The sequence below is a fragment of the Nematolebias whitei genome, chromosome 14 (assembly GCF_014905685.2).
Source record: "Nematolebias whitei isolate Nwh7 chromosome 14, NemWhi1, whole genome shotgun sequence".
Lineage (NCBI taxonomy): Eukaryota > Metazoa > Chordata > Actinopteri > Cyprinodontiformes > Rivulidae > Nematolebias > Nematolebias whitei.
This window is the reverse complement of record NC_056511.1, coordinates 27011929-27029726: the sequence shown is the minus strand read 5'-3', so window position 1 is coordinate 27029726 and position 17798 is coordinate 27011929. Positions and strand designations below refer to the sequence as shown.

Here is a 17798-nt window from a genome sequence, read left to right as displayed (position 1 = left end):
CTTTTTTAGATTCTTCTAACTGGATTATTGAGCATGCAAAAATATATATATATATATTTTTTTTTTTACAAAAAAACTAAAACGCCAATGTTCTGAGCAGTAGCTGTGATTTTTAATGCAATGCTTCTTGGTATGGTCTGGGACAATCCATATTCCATTTAAGCATCGGCTGTAAGATTTGGTCATTGTTTTATGTTGGATGTCCTTCATGACCCAATCTGGGCTTGGTTCTGCAGCTTCAGAATTACAGACTGATAGCACTGACTGCAGAGCTACTGAAGCCCAACAGAAAGTTATATATATTTCCTAAAGTAGTAATATACAAACAGAATGCAACGATTGCTCATGTCCCCCCACAATGTTACATAGTAAACAAATGGCATGTTTAAACTGAGAAGTTGTAAAAGGTGTTTGAATTTTCCAAAAGTTCTTCCAGGTCTCTGTTTGTCCCTCTGTGTTTAACACCAGCCTGGGATCTGAGGAGACCTGATGGAGGAACGTTGTCCATTCAGCACTTTCAGTCGTAGACTGAGACCACCGAGGTGCTCCACAGAACGCCACAGGAAGTCCTTCCTACCTGTGGCTATCAAACTTTTCAACTCCTCCCCCTTTCTGCACATAAAACAATAAAATTAATCCTGCACCACAATAAACACTTTAATGTTTCTGCTTTCACCTGACCTGTTTTAAAACTTAATTGTTGATATTTTTATATTCTCTGTGATTTTTATGTTCACTGTTATTTTTTATATCTTGTGTGATGCCTTGTTTTTGTTCCTTTGTAATGAAACTCTGGCACAACAATTTCCTGCAGGATCAATAAAGGTCTTATCTTATCTAATTGTTGTTTGAGGGTTCTAGCTGCTCAACAGTCCCGAGATCACAAGTTGTTCTCCAGTGTTGACGTTCAGCCTTGTCCTTTGAGCTCAGATTTCTTTGAAGTTAAAAAAAAATCACCAAAACTTGTGATAAAATTATAAACCATAGATGAAACATATTCAAAGCCTTCAGAAATTACCCTTGAGGAGCATTATTATGAATTTGTTGCACTGTTTTAGATTCTGTTTTATACTGCTGACCTACTTCAGATCCAGCCTCCTAAATGTTCTTTATGTTCTTTACCTTTTAAAAATGCTCCTTCAGCTCTTTCTTTCTTCCGCAGTGTTATGTTACTGCTGCCATCATTTTCACAATTACCTGTTTTCATTTAACGGTTACATAATGTCTCAACCTTTTCACAACTGGGACTGAAAACATTTAAATGCTAAATGTAAACCATGCTGTTCTTCAGACCAGGTCGACCCACATATGTTGACAAAAACTGGACCAGATACTTTGGAATAATGGATCTGATCCAGTTTGGTTTCTGTTGTTTAGAATATGTAAACACTTCAAACCTTCTGTGTGTGTCTCCCAGCTGTCCCTCGCAGATGAGCAGTGTGAAGTGACGAGGAACGGGTACGAGTCCAAAGACCTGGTCTATCTGGTTCAGATCTATTGCCAGGTAAGACTGGCCCTTCGCACACCTGTTCTGCATCTCATTACTCATAAGCATGGACTTTTCATCAAGTTTATTAATGCCTGCTGCAAAAGGGAGATAAGGTTTTGCTTGTGTGGGAGAACGAGGGTGGGGTCTATTTGCAAAACATCTCCTGACTCAACTTCAGTTCTATTTCATATAGGCTTCGCCCTTTAAGGCTGTCGCTTGTGGGTTTTATCACGTCACGCAAAGCATCGCACTGAAAATTTAGTCCACGCCCACCAGTCGTGTGGGCCCCACCCAGTCCGTATAAATTACGTTGAGAGCGGGTAATCGGCTCCCATTTTTTCTTCAGCAAGCAACTAGCACTGATCTTCCAACAACACAATGTCCATCACCAACACCATCCGCCTGTGCCCATCCTGCAAGATCGGCTACATGCTGAGTTTTGACCGGCATGACACCTGTGAAGGATGCCTAGGTCCCCGCCACGCCAACCTCGCCTCCTCCTGCCGCCTCTGTGACCTCCTCCCCCCTGAGGAGAGGCAGAGGCGAGCAGCCTTGTTTAAGGCTAACATCAAGGAGTGCCTCTCCGTGGCGAGGGACTGCTTGCTGGACGACGCCATAGATTTTTTTGATGCCTGGTCTCGGAGCGAATCGGATGGTTCCTCCGGGACAGGCGACGTCAGCAGCAGCCCCGCTGCTCATTCCTCCCGGAGAGCGTAGTGTTGGAACGGGAGGGGCTGATCGGATGCTCACCCCTCCCGGGCCTTTCCGCATCAGCGACCACAACGCTCCCAGCCGTCGGTGCCCTCCTCTCGGAGCTGCCCGGCATAATCCAGGAGGCGGCTGACTCAAAGGGACTTTCTGTCCCTCTCCTCCCCCCCGCCCAGATAGGATAATCTAGCGGGAAGGTTTGGCTCTACCCCGGCTCGCCGCCCTGATCCCATCTGGCCTCGTTTCCCAGCAGTGACGTCCTACTGGAACAATGCTGCGGCCAGACCTGGTAAATTGAGAGCGCCCAACTCCACCTTCGCGCCCATCACCAGAGTGGAGGGGTTTACTGAGCAGAATTTTCCCACAGTAGCCCCCTGGAGCCTTTCCTGGCAGAAGCTCTTGGAGCAAAAGTGTCCAGGTTGGACCAGCGTCCAGTTCCTCCGGGAAAGCATGACCAGACGGTGACGTCACTCTCCAATCGAGCTCACCAGTGTGCGTTCCAGGCAGCCGCAGTGAACAACAATGTTGTTCTGCTGGCCTACAGCATCTCAAAGAGGCTGGAGGAAACAGACCTGCCTGAGGAGACAAAGAGCTCACTCTGCAAGGGATCTGACGTCATCCTTAACCTGTGCGCCTCCTCTGTTGTCTGCCTGTCTCGCATCTCCGCCTGGATGACAATGATCCAGAGGTCCACCTGACTTCGACACTCTCCCTCCTTGGCGGAGAAACTGCAGAAGGACCTGCTGGAGGGCCCCATCACGACGGACACGCTGTTCGGAGCCAATTTCAAGGCCATGCTTGAAAAATCGAAGAAGTCGGAAGAGGTGTCGGAGACTGTGTGCCACCTGATGAAGCCCCCCCCCCCGGCCTGCTGGAAGGATCGTCATGGCCAGAGGCAGCAGCAGAGACGCTCCACAGCTGCAGCAATGTCCTCCGCCACCAGCCCCTCCCGCCAGAGAACAGTCCTTCTCATCCCTGCAACCAGCGGCTCAGTGTTTCCCTAGAGATCGCCAACAGGTGCCGCCTTGGAATAACCAGCTGCAGGGCTCACGAGGGAGAAGATTTAAGAAATGACTCCTTGCGGAGGATGTGTGTGTGCATAATGATGACTTGAGTTTTGAAATAAAACAAAAACATCATTCAGTGAATAAAGTGTCTGATTTCAGCCTGACTGTCAGTTCAAATGATCTCACAGCGGCTTCTCTGCACACATCCTCCATACAAAACGAGCCGGTGTCCTCAAACAGGTTTTTTTTTTTTTAAAGTCACCGCAGCTCAAGAAAACACACAGAATGCTCGCTTGACACAGAAGCAAAAAATGAATGTTTTCAGCAGACCGAGCCCAGGAGAAAACCTCGCTCTCAGCCCAGGGTGTGTTCTGCCCCTTCTGACCGCAGCGGAGACAAACGCGTGTCCCCGCGGTGGCGACAGCCCCCACCCAAGCAATGTTGCATTGCTGAGGGCGCGCACGCCTCCCCTCAGCGCACGTCAGCTCACATCATTTCTGATGTGAGCCCGCAGCCTGAGCGCGGCACAGAGGCTTTGACTTGGCTGGCGTCCGTAAAAGACATGACACAACACAAAAATGCATGCCCGCTCCCAGAGCGTTATGCAGAGTGGCAGCGAGCGTGCTCCCTGAACAGCTGGATGAACCTTCTTATCAGCAAAGGTTACACGCTGCAGTTCACAGCTCAACCCCCACCATTCAGAGGGATTATAGAGACGGTTCTGTAATCTTCAGAACAGATCTCATCCCTTCATGCAGAAGTTCAGGAACTACTGGTAAAAAATGTAATTTCCAGGGTTCCCAACGGAGAGGAAAATACAGGGTTTTATTCACGTTACTTCCTGGTTCCAAAACGGACCGGAGGGGTGAGACCCATTTAGATTTATCCATTTTCAAGAAGTTGATTTTGGAGAGACAGTTTCACATGTTGACATCCAGACAGCTGTTGAACAACATTCACCAGAACGACGGTTTACGTCCATCGATCTCAAAGACGCTTATTTTCACATTCCAACCATTCCAAAGCACAGAAATTTCCTGTGCTTCTCCTTCCAAGGCACCCAGTGCCAATACAACAGGCTTCCGTTCGGTTACTCCCTCGCATCACGCACATTTTCAAAATGCGCGAAGACGGCTCTGCAGCCGCTACACAGAGCAGGGATGAGAATTCTGTTTTACCTGGACGATCTGCTGTTGCTGACCCGATCCAGGCAGGAAGCAGCGGCGCAAACCAAAGCTCTGATGTCACACCTGTTAAATCTCGGCTTCGCCATAAACTGGGAGAAGAGCTCGATTCTCCCGGCCCAGATGATCGTTTATCTGGGAGTGGAGCTAAACTCTGTCAATTTGAGGGCCCGTTTATCAAAATGAGAGCCGAAACTCTAAAAAAATGGCTCCGCCACGTAAAACCTGGCAGAGTAGTGACAGCTGTCTTCATCATGCAACTGTTAGGAACAATGTTGTCAGCTCACGCGGTGGTCCTGCTGGGCTTACTTCACGAGACGTCTCCATCTGTGCATAGATCTAGTAAGGCAGAAGAGACAGATGATTTCTGTGCCCCCCTCCATGGGAACCAACCTGAAACATTGGGGAAATCCCCTCACGCTGTCGGAGGGAGTCCCTGTCAGCAGACCTACGTCACACGTCTCAGTTTTCACAGACGCGTCCCTGTCAGGTTGTGGAGGAATGTGCTTGTCACGGGCGGTGGGGGCGTTGTGACCAGCTCACACATCAGCTCACATAAATGTTTTGGAATGTCGCACGGTTTTGAATGTGATTCAACATTTTGCTCCCTTGCTGCAAAATCAACATGTTCTGATCCACACAGATAACAAGGTGACTGCAGCTAGGGGTGAACGACTACATAATTTTTAAACTCGACATTAACATAATAAAACTCGAGTAGAACTTGAGTACTTGATGACATCATATGATCTAAAGATACAAAAATAAATAAACAAAACCGCAAAAAAGGTAATTATTTACAACAAAAAAAAAAAGACCAACAAAACATTGGGAACATATATTATGCTCCTACCATTTATCATACAGCAAATAAGTCACAGGAAAAACTAAACTATTAGTTTTTTTATTAAGCTACAAACGTGAAGAAATGTGTAGCATGTCAAAAACGAAACTAAAACCAGTGGGGGGCTCGACCACCCCGCACCACCGCCAGCTGTGATGCGCATTAAGTTTAGTTTTAGAGGTTAATATGTTTATAGATTTTTTTATAGGTTTAGAGATTAATATTTTTTGCTTTTTGTTTGTGAAACAAGGTCAGAGGAAGCTGGTTCTGGTTCGGGCGATTGGACCCGGTGTTACACCATATTCTGTGACCTGCAACAGTACATGCAACACCGCCTCCTACGGTCACAAAATATGGTGTAACACCGGTTTGCAACGAGCTCCAAACAGTCAGGAAGTTGTTTCATTTTCTGTTTCCTTACGGTAGTTGAACCAGAAGATTCATCTTTAGTGAAATATTTCCAGACTATTGATGCATTTCTACCTGTTCGTCAAGACTGGGCCTGCTCTGTTCCATCCGTCTGCTGGGAGGAATCCATTTTGTAACCCGTGCCCGGTGCGGACCACGTGACACGTGACGCGATGACGTAACGCTGGCGTAATGACATCACTACGAATACTCGACATGAAATTAAAAACCTCGATAGATGTCCTAGGAATCGATGTGTAGATTACTCGAGTAGTCTGTTAAAGCCCTAACTGCAGCTTACATAAACCGGCAGGGGCCGTGCTCTCAGCCCAAATGTTACACATTGTGAGACAGCTGCTGTGTTGGGCACACAAAAACCTGCTCTCCATCACAGCAGTGTACATCCCCGGCGTCCTGAACAGAAGAGCGGACATAATGTCCAGGGGCGGTCCGCATCACGGGGACTGGAGTCTCCATCCCGAGCTGATTTCTTGGATCTGGAAGAAATTTGGCAGAGCAGAGGTGGACTTATTTGCCACGCGGGAGAACGCCCAGTGTCAACTATGGTTCTCACTGAGCCCACGGGACTATCCATCGTTAGGAGTGGACGCGTTTGCCCACAGCCCGTGGCCTGAAATTCTCCTTTACGCGTTTCCCCCAGTCCCTCTAATATCACAGTTTCTGAGCCAAGTTCAGGAGGAAGAACTGTCTGCCATTCTAATAGCCCCCGAGCGCGTGAGCTCCCCGTGGTTTCCAATCCTGCGATGTCTGTTATCGGGTCGTCCGCGGAAACTGCCGTGGAGGGACGATGCTCTCCTCCTTGCAGGAAGAGCGATCAGGAACCACCCAGAAATAGGCCAGCATCTTTGGGTCTGGCCGCTGAGCGGAGCCGCTTATGCCCCTTTTCCACTGTCACAGTGCGGATCAGGTCAGTTCGGGTCGGTTCAGATCGGCTCAGGTCTGTTGTGTTTCCATTTACACTTCTGGACTGGCTCTGTAGGCGGGGACTAGAATCCAACTCGTCTTACCACCTGGTGGCGGTAGTGCTCCCTTAAGCTACTTACTAGCCACCACTAAACATATTAGAAGAAGAACACCCTGAAGGTTTTGTCACATGTTGTGGAAGAGATGTCATGCTCTAATGGAGTACCTCATGAACTAACTTTTAAACCTGATTCATAATCCTACCTTACTGCCTTCCCTGCCTGCTTTAAACCCATGTGTGTTCCATTTTAGTATAGATTTTTACAATAAAGATGTATTAAAAATATCTTCACTTTTATTATTTGCAGATATGCACAAGGTTCATGTTAAAATTACAAAACATCACACTGTGCTGTAATATTTGAAACTGCTTTTACAATAAGCTACAGACTTGAAAACAATTAGATTAAATTTTGTCCTTAAATTTTAAAGATTTGTCTTTCATTAAATTTAAAAACATAAATTTATTACTTATTAATCTAAAAAAGTTAAGTCTGGTTCTCTGGACATTCAAAAAACAAAAACAAACAAAAAACATTTATTGTTTATTTATTATAAACTGTATTGTTTGTTTTGTGAATGTCCAGAGGACCAGACTTAACTTTTTAGATTTTTCTACCTGAATTATTGAACATGCATCAGGATATTACTTAATAAATAGTCAGTTGGTCTGCGAACACCATGGGGTCCTAGAAGAGCTGAAGAGGTGGCTGTTGATGTATGTGCCTCCCTGGTGAAGCTGCTGCTCCCACAACCCTGAAGCAGAAGATGATGGATGGATGGATGGATGGATGGATGGATGGATGGATGGATGGTGAAGGAGGAGACCATCAAACACAGCAGAAGTGGTCAGTTCAGTTGAACACCTGCCTGTTGGCTTCAGATCAGCTGTTCAAATCTCTGCAGGTTCAAATAAAAGGTGCACCAGGACTTTCAGCTGAATCTCTCGGGGGTAACAGTTGTACGGCCGATAACTGATAAATGGTAACTGATAACTGTCTTTTCTGAATTTTTGACTGTTTTTGTCTCACTTCATCCTAGAACCAAAAAATTATAACATAATAACAGTTGAGCAGATTCTGGTAATCTTTTCTAAGATTCATTAAAGATCAAATGCAATTGGAACTTTTTCTCAACTTCCAGTATGAATTTAAACAAACACTATATGCACTTAACATTGTAAAATATGTTTAGGAAATTTAATGTTCAAGGACACCTCTTAAGAAAAAAAATGTTTAATAGGAAAAGTAAGAAGTGAAAAATGTACAAAAATAAAAAATACTGCATCCAACTAATGATTGTGTATCTGTCTGTCCCTTGTCTCACGGGCTCATCCAGAAGAAGACACAAGTGTTGTTCCTGCTGTGTCCGGTTCAGTTCTTCGTGTTCATTCAGTGATGAAATAAGACTTTTCTTTACTGGACTCTTTTCTCTTTCTCTTGACTAGAAAGAAGAAAAAGGTGGTTAATTCAAGATATACTGTTTTTGAATAAATGCATAAAACAAAGAAAGGTGCAGCTAACAGCTATAATAGATATATTAATAATAATAAACTGATCAAATAATGTGGTACATGTGGTGGATCAAAATTATGTTCACAGGGTCCCAGTTACATCCAACAATAAATTGTAAAAGAAAAACAGTAATAAGATCTAAGATATGAACTAAGAAAAACATCAACTAAAAATATGATAAGCACTAATAGCATAAAAACAATAAACACAATACGCCGAACAGCAGCACGGACATGAGTCTGTGTGAACAGACGAGCACGAATGTACACAGCAACATGAAACAGATCAGCAGCAACATGAAACATTTCAGCAGCAACATGAAACAGATCAACAGTAACATGATGTGATTTTTCACAGGGATTGTCCTGGTTAGATATTCATAAGGCTGCACAAACACAAGTTCATGTTGCTGTTTGACGTATTGTTTTGATTGTTTTCTGCTATTAGTGCTTAGTGTATTATTAGTAGATGTTTTTTAGTTGATATTTTTCTTAATTCATATCTTACATCTTATTACAGTTTTTCTTGTACATTTTGTTGTGTGTAACTGGGACCCTGTGTACATAATTTCATTCCAATTCAGTATTTATTCAACATTTTATTTTTTTACTTAAAAAAAAAATAAAAGCAAGTCCTTATCGGCACAAATAAAGTGATGTGGAACATGTTGCATCTGTTCTTACCAAGCACAGAAGGCTGCAGCGTTGTGCTGCTCTGTGAGGTGCAGCTGGGCTGTGATGGAGCTCTGTCAGGTGCAGACTCCACTGATGGAGCAGGAGCAGAGCTGGGAGGCTTGGAGGGTTTAATGTGGAGTTTAGAGATGAACCGTCACGCGCTAAAATACATTCTGGATAAAATACAGTGAGAAACAGGACCGGAGCATTTATGCAAATTAGCTTAGCATCGTAGCTCCTCGCGTTATCGCTAATGGCAGGCGGTAGAGAAAAAATGGCGGATCAGGTTGTTTGGAAAGACTCCACAGACTCCTCCCCCCGACCAATCAGTGACCGACAGTGTTTCTGACGTCACGGCTTGGCTCGCTTGGACCCCTTGAGAAGCCAGGCCAGAATTTAGGGAGGCGAGCCGGTTCCAGGAACAGTGGAAAAACCTCAAACGCGTGTGAAGCCGGAAATATCCGACCCGCGCCGTGACAGTGGGAAAGGAGCATTAGAGAAGATGGGTCTCTCTCAAGAAGTAGTGCACACAATCCAGGATCCACACGCTGCCTCCACCACAGCGCTATACACATCAAAGTGGACAGCTTTTCAACGCTGGTGTACGGGAAAAGGTGTAGAGGCCATCTCATGTCCACTAGGTGGCGTGCTGTCCTTTCTGCAGCAGCTGATGGACATAAATCTGGCGTTCAGCACAATTAAAACGTATGTTGCAGCCATCTCTTCCTGTCACAAAGGCTTCGGTGACAGAACAGTTTTTCGATTAAATTCTTGTCACGTAAAACAGTCCTGCTGTTGGCTTTGACATCTGCAAAGAGAGTGAGTGATTTTTCTGCTCTCTATGTTGCTCCGTCATGCCTCAGGTTTCAAGCTGATGGCAGTTTCAGCTGATCTGAAACCTAACCCAGCGTTTATGCCTAAAAACATCACGGGCTCATTTAAATTGAGAATCTAAAAAAGTTAAATTTGGTCCTCTGGACATTCAAAAAAAAACAAAAACAAAGCAAAACAACAAAAAATGTAGAAACGTTTCGTCGCTCATCCGAGAGACTTCCTCAGTCTGAGGTGCTGTATTCAGCTCAGTCTCTTAAATAGCACCTTCTCAGAGTGGATCAACCAGTTTTGCTGCTGACAACCAAAACCAGCTGATCACATGCTCAAGAAGGACCATCAGCCTAACAATGGATCACTAGCACACTGATGGCTGTTTACTATTCACAGAGGGCTGAGTGATACTAGCAGTCACAGCATTGTAAGAGGGGGGCAATTGAACACGTAGGCCTCCACCCCTGTTTAACGATGGACGGTTTATTTTCACAAAGATGGACTCCTTTACTCCTCTCTCAAACCATCGTTCCTCTCTATCCAGGATGTGCACATCTTCATCCCTGAAAGAGTGACCGCTGGCCTGGAGATGAGTGTAGACCATCGAGTCCTGGCCTGATGATGTTGATCTTCTGTGCTGGGCCATCCTTTTGGCCAGTGGCTGTTTTGTTTCCCCGATGTAAGACTGATCACAGCCCTCCTGACACTGAACAGCATACACAACATTACTCTGTTTGTGCTGGGGTACTGGATCTTTGGGATGAACCAGTCTTTGCCGTAATGTATTTTGGGGTTTAAAAGCCACTGGGACGTTATGTTTAGAAAATAAACGTCTCAGTTTCTCTGATACTCCCTCACCATATGGAATGACCACAGGTCTGGGTTCCTCCTTTTCACCTGTTGGCTGACTGGAGTCCTGTTTGGGTTTCTTCTCTGCTTTTAGGAAGGCCCAGTTAAGATATCCACATTGCTCTAGAGCCTGTCTTGTGTGGGATTTCTCCTTCTGCCTGGCTCCTGAGCTAGTGGGGACACTGTCTGCTCTGTGATACAGAGTCCTGATGACTCCTAGCTTGTGTTCCAAAGGGTGATGGGAGTCAAACTGCAAATACTGGTCTGTGTGGGTGGGTTTGCGGTACACCTCAGTTTGCAAATGTCCTCTATCAGAGACTGAGACCTCACAGTCCAAGAAAGCCAACTTGCCATTTTTTTCATCTTCTCGTGTGAACTTGATGTATTTATCCACAGAGTTGATGTGGTCAGTAAAATGTTGGACTTCCTGAGATTTAATTTTAACCCAGTTGTCGTCAACATACTTGAACCATTGACTTGGTGGTGTCCCTGAAAAGGACGTCAAGGCTCTCTTTTCTACCTCCTCCATTTACAGGTTGGCAACAATAGGATAAACTGGAAACCCCATAGCACACCCATGTTTCTGCCTATAATATTGCTCCCCATATGTGAAGTAGGTTGACTGGTTGATCCACTCTGAGAAGGTGCTATTTATAAGACTGAGCTGAATACAGCACCTCAGACTGAGGAAGTCTTTCGGATGAAAGACGAAACGTTTCTACTTTTGTTGTTTTTGCTTTGTTTTTTTTTTTTGTTTTTTTTATTGGATTTTTCTACCTGGATTATTGAGCATGCATCAGGATATTTTGAACCACTTTGGCCAGGATTGCCTCAAACTAGTTAGAAAGTTGGAAAAAACAGCAAGGAAGAGGGCAGACTACAGGAACCACTTGCGATTCAACCTCTATTGTCGAAAAAGTGGCATCATTCCCAAGAGCCTGAAACTAAAATCTTCAGTCAGGGGGCACCGGGCAAGCAAGATCCTTCAGAAGGCACAGACCCAGCTGCTGAATGAACGGGTGAGACAGACCGATTATACTATTGAGGCCTTGAAGGCCAAAGAAGAGCAAATTAAACAAAAACTAACAATGTGCCTAGATCAGACCACACTTCAGCAAGTGATGGACTGTACAGATCAGGCATGCTTAGCACAGCATGTCAAGTCCAAGACTCGACAACAAAACAATTTTAACTTGCTAATAACTCATCAACACCATCACAATTCCAATAACAACACATTCAGTGTAAGACAACACTCCAGTAGACAATTACATGCCAGGGAGACAAAAAAGTTGGTGAAGAATTCATCTGACAGACAGCTCACCCAGCTGGAGACAGAGATTATTGCCAGGGGACTGAACTTTGCGGTTGCACCAAGTAGAATTCCTCTGCTGGAGATGATCACAGCCACAGTATCAGCCACTCACAACAACAAAATTAAAGAGGGTGAAGCAGAACAGCTCAGAATCAAAGTTTCATCATGCCTCAGCAATGCCAAACCACCACCTTCCAACATCAGTAGAGAGGAGGGATGCACTCACCACTCTTAGCAAGGACAAAAATATCATCATTCTCTCAGCAGACAAAGGAAGGTGCACATTGATTTTGAACCAGAAAGACTATCATGAGAAAGTTATGACACTTCTTAGTGACTTAACCACTTATGAACCTCTGAAAAGAGATCCAGGTAGTGATTACGAGAAGAAGTTGATAGATTGCCTGAAAAATTTGGAGCAGGACAAGGCTATTGACCATATTCTGTACCACAGACTGTACCCAGGGGAGGCCACACCTAGGTTTACCTAAAATCCACAAACAAGGTGTACATTTAAGACCTATTGTTAGCATGATTTACTCTGTCACTTACAATATTTCCAAATATCTGGCGTCTGTACTCATCCCTTTAGTTGGAGTAAAGGAGGCCATCTTTGTGAAAAGAAATCGTCCATCATTAAATAGGGGTGAAGGCCTCCGGGTTCAACTGTCCTCCTCTTACACTGCCTGTTTTTGCTAGTATCACTCAGCCCTCTGTGAATAGTAAACAGCCATCAGTATACTAATGATCCATTGTTAGGCTGATGGTCCTTCTTGACCATGTGAGCAGCTGGTTTTGGTTGTCAGCAGCAAACTGGTTGATCCACACTGAGAAGGTTCTATTTAAGAAACTGAGCTGAATACAGCACCTCAGACTGAGGAAGTCTCTCGGATGAGAAACGAAACGTTTCTATATTTTTTTGCTTTTTTTTTTTTTTTTTGAATGTCCAGAGGACCAGATTGAACTTTTTTGGATATGGGAGGATTGGTTTTCAGCTTTTGTGAGTTTCATCTCAGCTGTCTGGATGTTTGGTAAATCACAGCGTCATACTCCTGATCACGCCATATATATTCTGATTTGGTTTTTGGCGTGTTATTAAAATGCCTGTGGGGTCATGTACTGAACATTGTGGCAGAAACTGAAGAATGTTTGCTTCATCCTTATGTCTTGCCTGACCAGGAAGTAGTTCCTAAATGAAAGCAGGACTTGTGTTTAAGTCTGTTTCTGTCTCCAACCTGAAGGGTCGCAGCTGGATTGTGAAGCGCAGCTATGAGGACTTTCGGGTCCTGGACAAACACCTACACCTCTGCATCTACGACCGGCGCTTCTCTCAGCTGCCTCAACTGCCACGCCTAGACAACCTGACTGACCAATCAGAGGTAAGAGCTAAAGATCTCCAAACAGATGGAGCCCCCACAGTTCTGAGCAGAGCCTTTTGCCCTCCTCTTTCTGTCTGAGATGCTTGATGAAGATCATCTGTCAGCTCGTCTGTTACTTACTGACAATAAGATGGTCGACTTGTTTCTCACTAAAACACCAGAAATGAAATGTAGAGTTTGAACATCCAGGATCAGAGCTCCGCAGTGCTGCAGGCATCAGCAGCACCAACATCTGCAGCACATCTGTTCCTCCCCGTCATCAAAGGATTTAACCACAGAGCTTTACTAATAAATATCATCAACATTTGTCAGCGCGTTTCTTAAAATACTTGGACTGGATTTTATTACTGAATTACTTTTATTTTAGATACTCATGAAAGAACACTTGACCTGTTTCAAAGTTTTGTTCAACTGATACACAACAAAAACATTTTAAATATGATGAGCAACAAGCAAACTTCTGATTCAGATTCCACACATGTAGACACTTCATCTATGTGAGCATTTCTAATCCTTTCAGACTCATCCATCCATCCATTTATCCATCCATCATCCATCCATTTATCCATTCATCCATCCATTCATCCATCCATCATCCATCCATCATGCATCATTTATCCATCCATCCATCATCCATCCATCCATCATCCATCCATCATGCATCATTTATCCATCCATCCATCATCCATCCATTTAGCCATCCATCCATCCATTAGCCATCCATTTAGCCATCCATCATCCATCCATCATCCAGTCATTTATCCATCCATCCATCATCCATCCATAATCCATCCATCCATCATCCATCCATCATCCATCCATCCATTTATCATCCATCCATCCATTTATCCATCCATCATCCATCCATCCATCCATCCATCCATTTATCCAACCAATCATCCATCCATTTATCCATCCATCCATTTATCCATCCAACCATCCATCCATTTATCCATCCACCCATTTGTCTATCCATTTGTCCGTCCACCCATCTATTATGTTTACCTGCTTCTTCTTTTTCGGGTCGGGGGGTCACTGGTGCCCATATCCAGCAGTCACTGTTGGAGAGGCAGGGACACCTGGACAGGTCTCCAGCCCATCACAGAGACACCTGGACAGGTCTCCAGTCCATCACAGAGACTCACGGAGACACCTGGACAGGTCTCCAGTCCATCACAGAGACACCTGGACAGGTCTACAGTCCATCTCAGAGACACCTGGACAGGTCTCCAGTCCATCACAGAGACACCTTGATGGGTCTCCAGTCCATCACAGGGACACCTGGACGGGTCTCCAGTCCATCACAGGGACACCTGGACGGGTCTCCAGTCCATCACTTAGACACCTGGATGGGTCTACAGTCCACCACAGGGACACCTGGGTGGGTCTCCTGTTCATCACAGGGACACCTGGACAGGTCTCCAGTCCATCACAGAGACACCTGGACGGGTCTCCAGTCCATCACAGAGACGCCTGGACAGGTCTCAAGTCCATCACAGAAACCATCACAGAAACGCCTGGACGGGTCTCCAGTCCATCGCAGGGACACCTGGACGGGTCTCCAGTCCATCACAGAGACACCTGGATGGGTCTCTAGTCCATCAAAGGGACACCTGGATACGTCTCCAGTCCATCACAGAGACACCTGGACAGATCGCCAGTCCATCACAGGGACACCTGGACAGGTCTCCAGTCCATCACAGGGACACATAGAGACAAACAACCATTTACTCTCTCACCTTGGGACAATTTAGAGTTACCAATCAGCCTAACATGCATGTTTTTGGTCTGTGGGAGGAAACCAGAGTACCCGGAGATAACCCACACATGCACGGAGAGAACATGCAAGCTCCACCCAGAAAGGCCCCCGGACCTGGATTTGCACCGGCAACCTTCTTTCAGAGAGACAACAGTTTTCCAACTGAGCCACCTCAGCCTGAAACTGATTGTTTCCTTTTTTCCCCCCAAGAAGAGTCAAGAACTTTATTGTGATTGTGTAACATAACAAAATAATTTCTGTAACATTCTCAAATTATTCAAAGATAGACAGTCTTAGATAAACTAGATATGAAATTCAGAAATCCACCTTTAATTCCTGCTGGACTTAAGGCTCCCACATACTCGGGCGTATTTCAGTCTGCAGAGGTCCGCACGTACCTGATTAGACTCAACGCGGACATCTGCAAGCCATGTCCATGCATTGATCATTTTTTATGACCGCGTACGGGGTACTCAGTTTTGCACATACTGCCTGGTGACGGACTGTTTTGTATGCAACACCAATGTTTTAAATTCCCCTTCTTCATCCCTGATCTGGTTTAATGGCCTTTTGTTTTGTTTAATTTTTTTCCAAGAGACAAGCGAACTCTTACTGCTCCGTTGATGTCATGACTGAAATTTTGAGAAATGAAGGAATTTGTCACGAAATAATTAAAATCAGGTCCTGCGTGGCTGCGGGAGGGTCTGGAGATTTCCTGGTGGGCTAGTCTGATGTGTGGGCTGCGTTTTTTTTTTTTTAGATGGCCTCCCTTCTCCCCTTACAGCCATCCTCTCCACACCATTATTATGAAATATTTATTATAGTGACTATCTAGTGTAGGTATTTTATTTATTTATTTATTTATTTTAATTTTTTTTTTAATAGGATAGAAAGAAAGAAAATACAAAGTAAGACTCCAAAATATAAGAAATATACACAAAGAGAGCACACGTCAAAACACCCGGCCACTGTCTGTTCACCTGCAAAGAACATGACAAAACACAGCAACAAAATACATATGTATAAAGAACTTAAAATATTCATGGCTTTGCAGTAAGTTTCCATAAATATATATACCCATACCTACGCCTATATACATACATACATACATACATACATACACATGACTATACACTCACATACATATCTATATATCTACATATAAAGCCTACATAAGCATCCCTGCTTCTATTTGTGTGTGGTTGTGAGCATGCATAAGTGTATAAGGCTTCTCTAATAGAACATTTATTAGTAACTGTGAAGCAGCAGAGACCCGACCCCCAAGACCAGAGGCAGACGAAAAAGGGGGGACCAGAGCCCAAGACCCCAGGAGGGACCCTGACCGCGGAGCCCCCAGAGCCACCCACACAGGAGGAACCACTCACCCACCCCCCAGAACGGACCACAGGGGAGAACCGGAAGATCCCCACCAGCAACCACATACAGTGACCCCCCGGGGCCAACAGCGACAAACTCATAGGCCTCCGTCGGCACCCGCCACACCGATGTAGGTCCAGGTCCAGGCACCGAGGCCCGGGCACCGAGGATTCACACCACCCAGGCCAAGGCCCGACAGGGCCAGAGGACCCGAGCCCCACCAGGCAGACACCAGGCCGAGCTGACACAAGCCCAAGCGCCCAGCCCCCGATACCAAGGGCCCCAAGCACGCCGGCAGGCAAGGGCACACCCCACCAGGAGGCCGCGCGATAAGGGCGCGATGCCAAGCACCCCCAGTTGTATCAAAGAGGGGGCAGTCCGAGTCTCGGCCTAACAAATACCCATTCTTATACAGACACAATCACACAATCCCAACCTCAATCTCACATTCACTCACTCAAAGACATACAATAACGATACATTTCATTCTTATTCCCGATACGCACTCTATACCCCCCAGGTCCAAGATATGTACCCGCCCTCTACAGGGGGCAGCCCATGCCCAAACCCAGGAGGTAAACCCATTCATTCTTGAGCGGAGAAGAGCCAATACCCCAGACCCGGCCCAGGCCATGCCCCGCCGACAGGACACCTCCCCACCATGAAGAGGACACGCCACCGACCACCCCCACACACCGCCAACAACTAAGCACGCACCCCCAGCCGACCGCCCGCCAGGCCCCGGCAGCCACCCCGGCCAGCGGGCCAACCATGGCACCCAAGAGCCAAGCTCAGGGGGTCCAAACAACCCCAGGGAGAGCACAGCGCCAGCACCGCCCACGGCAACCCCCTAGACCCTGAACCCCCACATAGTCCTGGTCAACACCCGACGGCCTGCCCTTCTCCCAGACCCCACCCCCGGAATGGCAGTCAGGGAACTAGGTGGGTAGGAAGAGGAAAAAAATAAAAATAATAAATAAATAAAAAAAATAATAAATAAATAAAAAAAATAATAAAATAAGACCCCGACACATACACCCCTACCCCTAGATGTGCTGTTGATGTGTGTTGTTGTATAGTGCCATTAAAAAGGAAAGAAGAAGGAGCAAAGGCTGGCATGGTGCCAGTTTCCCCTCCACCCCAACTCTATCCAAACCCTAGTGTCTAAATGCAACCGTTGTAAGTGAGCACAGGCACAGGGGGTGAGAGTAAGGTCATCCCACCACCCATAGCCATGTGCCCACCTCAAGTTCCTATATATGAATGTCATGAGGATGTTATGAATGAATGTCTAAGGTGTACAATAAAATTGAGTCCCAGGTGGCTATGGTCAACAAAGATGTAAAATTGTTGCAGCACACCCGAGCCCAAACAACCCTAAATGTATGGAATTGAAATGAAGAGGGTGGAGGTGCATGGTGAGGGATGAGGAGAAATGGGGAGAAATAACTGTGAGAGCAAATGCTCCCACAGGGAGTCAGC

General features: G+C 45.6%; 1 protein-coding gene across 1 annotated transcript in view; it reads left to right on the top strand.

Annotated features, from left to right (window-relative positions):
- The window catches only part of arhgap32b (Rho GTPase activating protein 32b), a 468773-nt gene that overhangs the window by 186054 nt on the left and 264921 nt on the right, over window positions 1-17798 (top strand). Inside the window, exons 5-6 of the mRNA XM_037687644.1 lie at window positions 1418-1504; window positions 13043-13180. Of these exons, the coding sequence (XP_037543572.1) occupies window positions 1418-1504; window positions 13043-13180 (225 nt within the window). The remainder of the gene's footprint in view (window positions 1-1417; window positions 1505-13042; window positions 13181-17798) is intronic.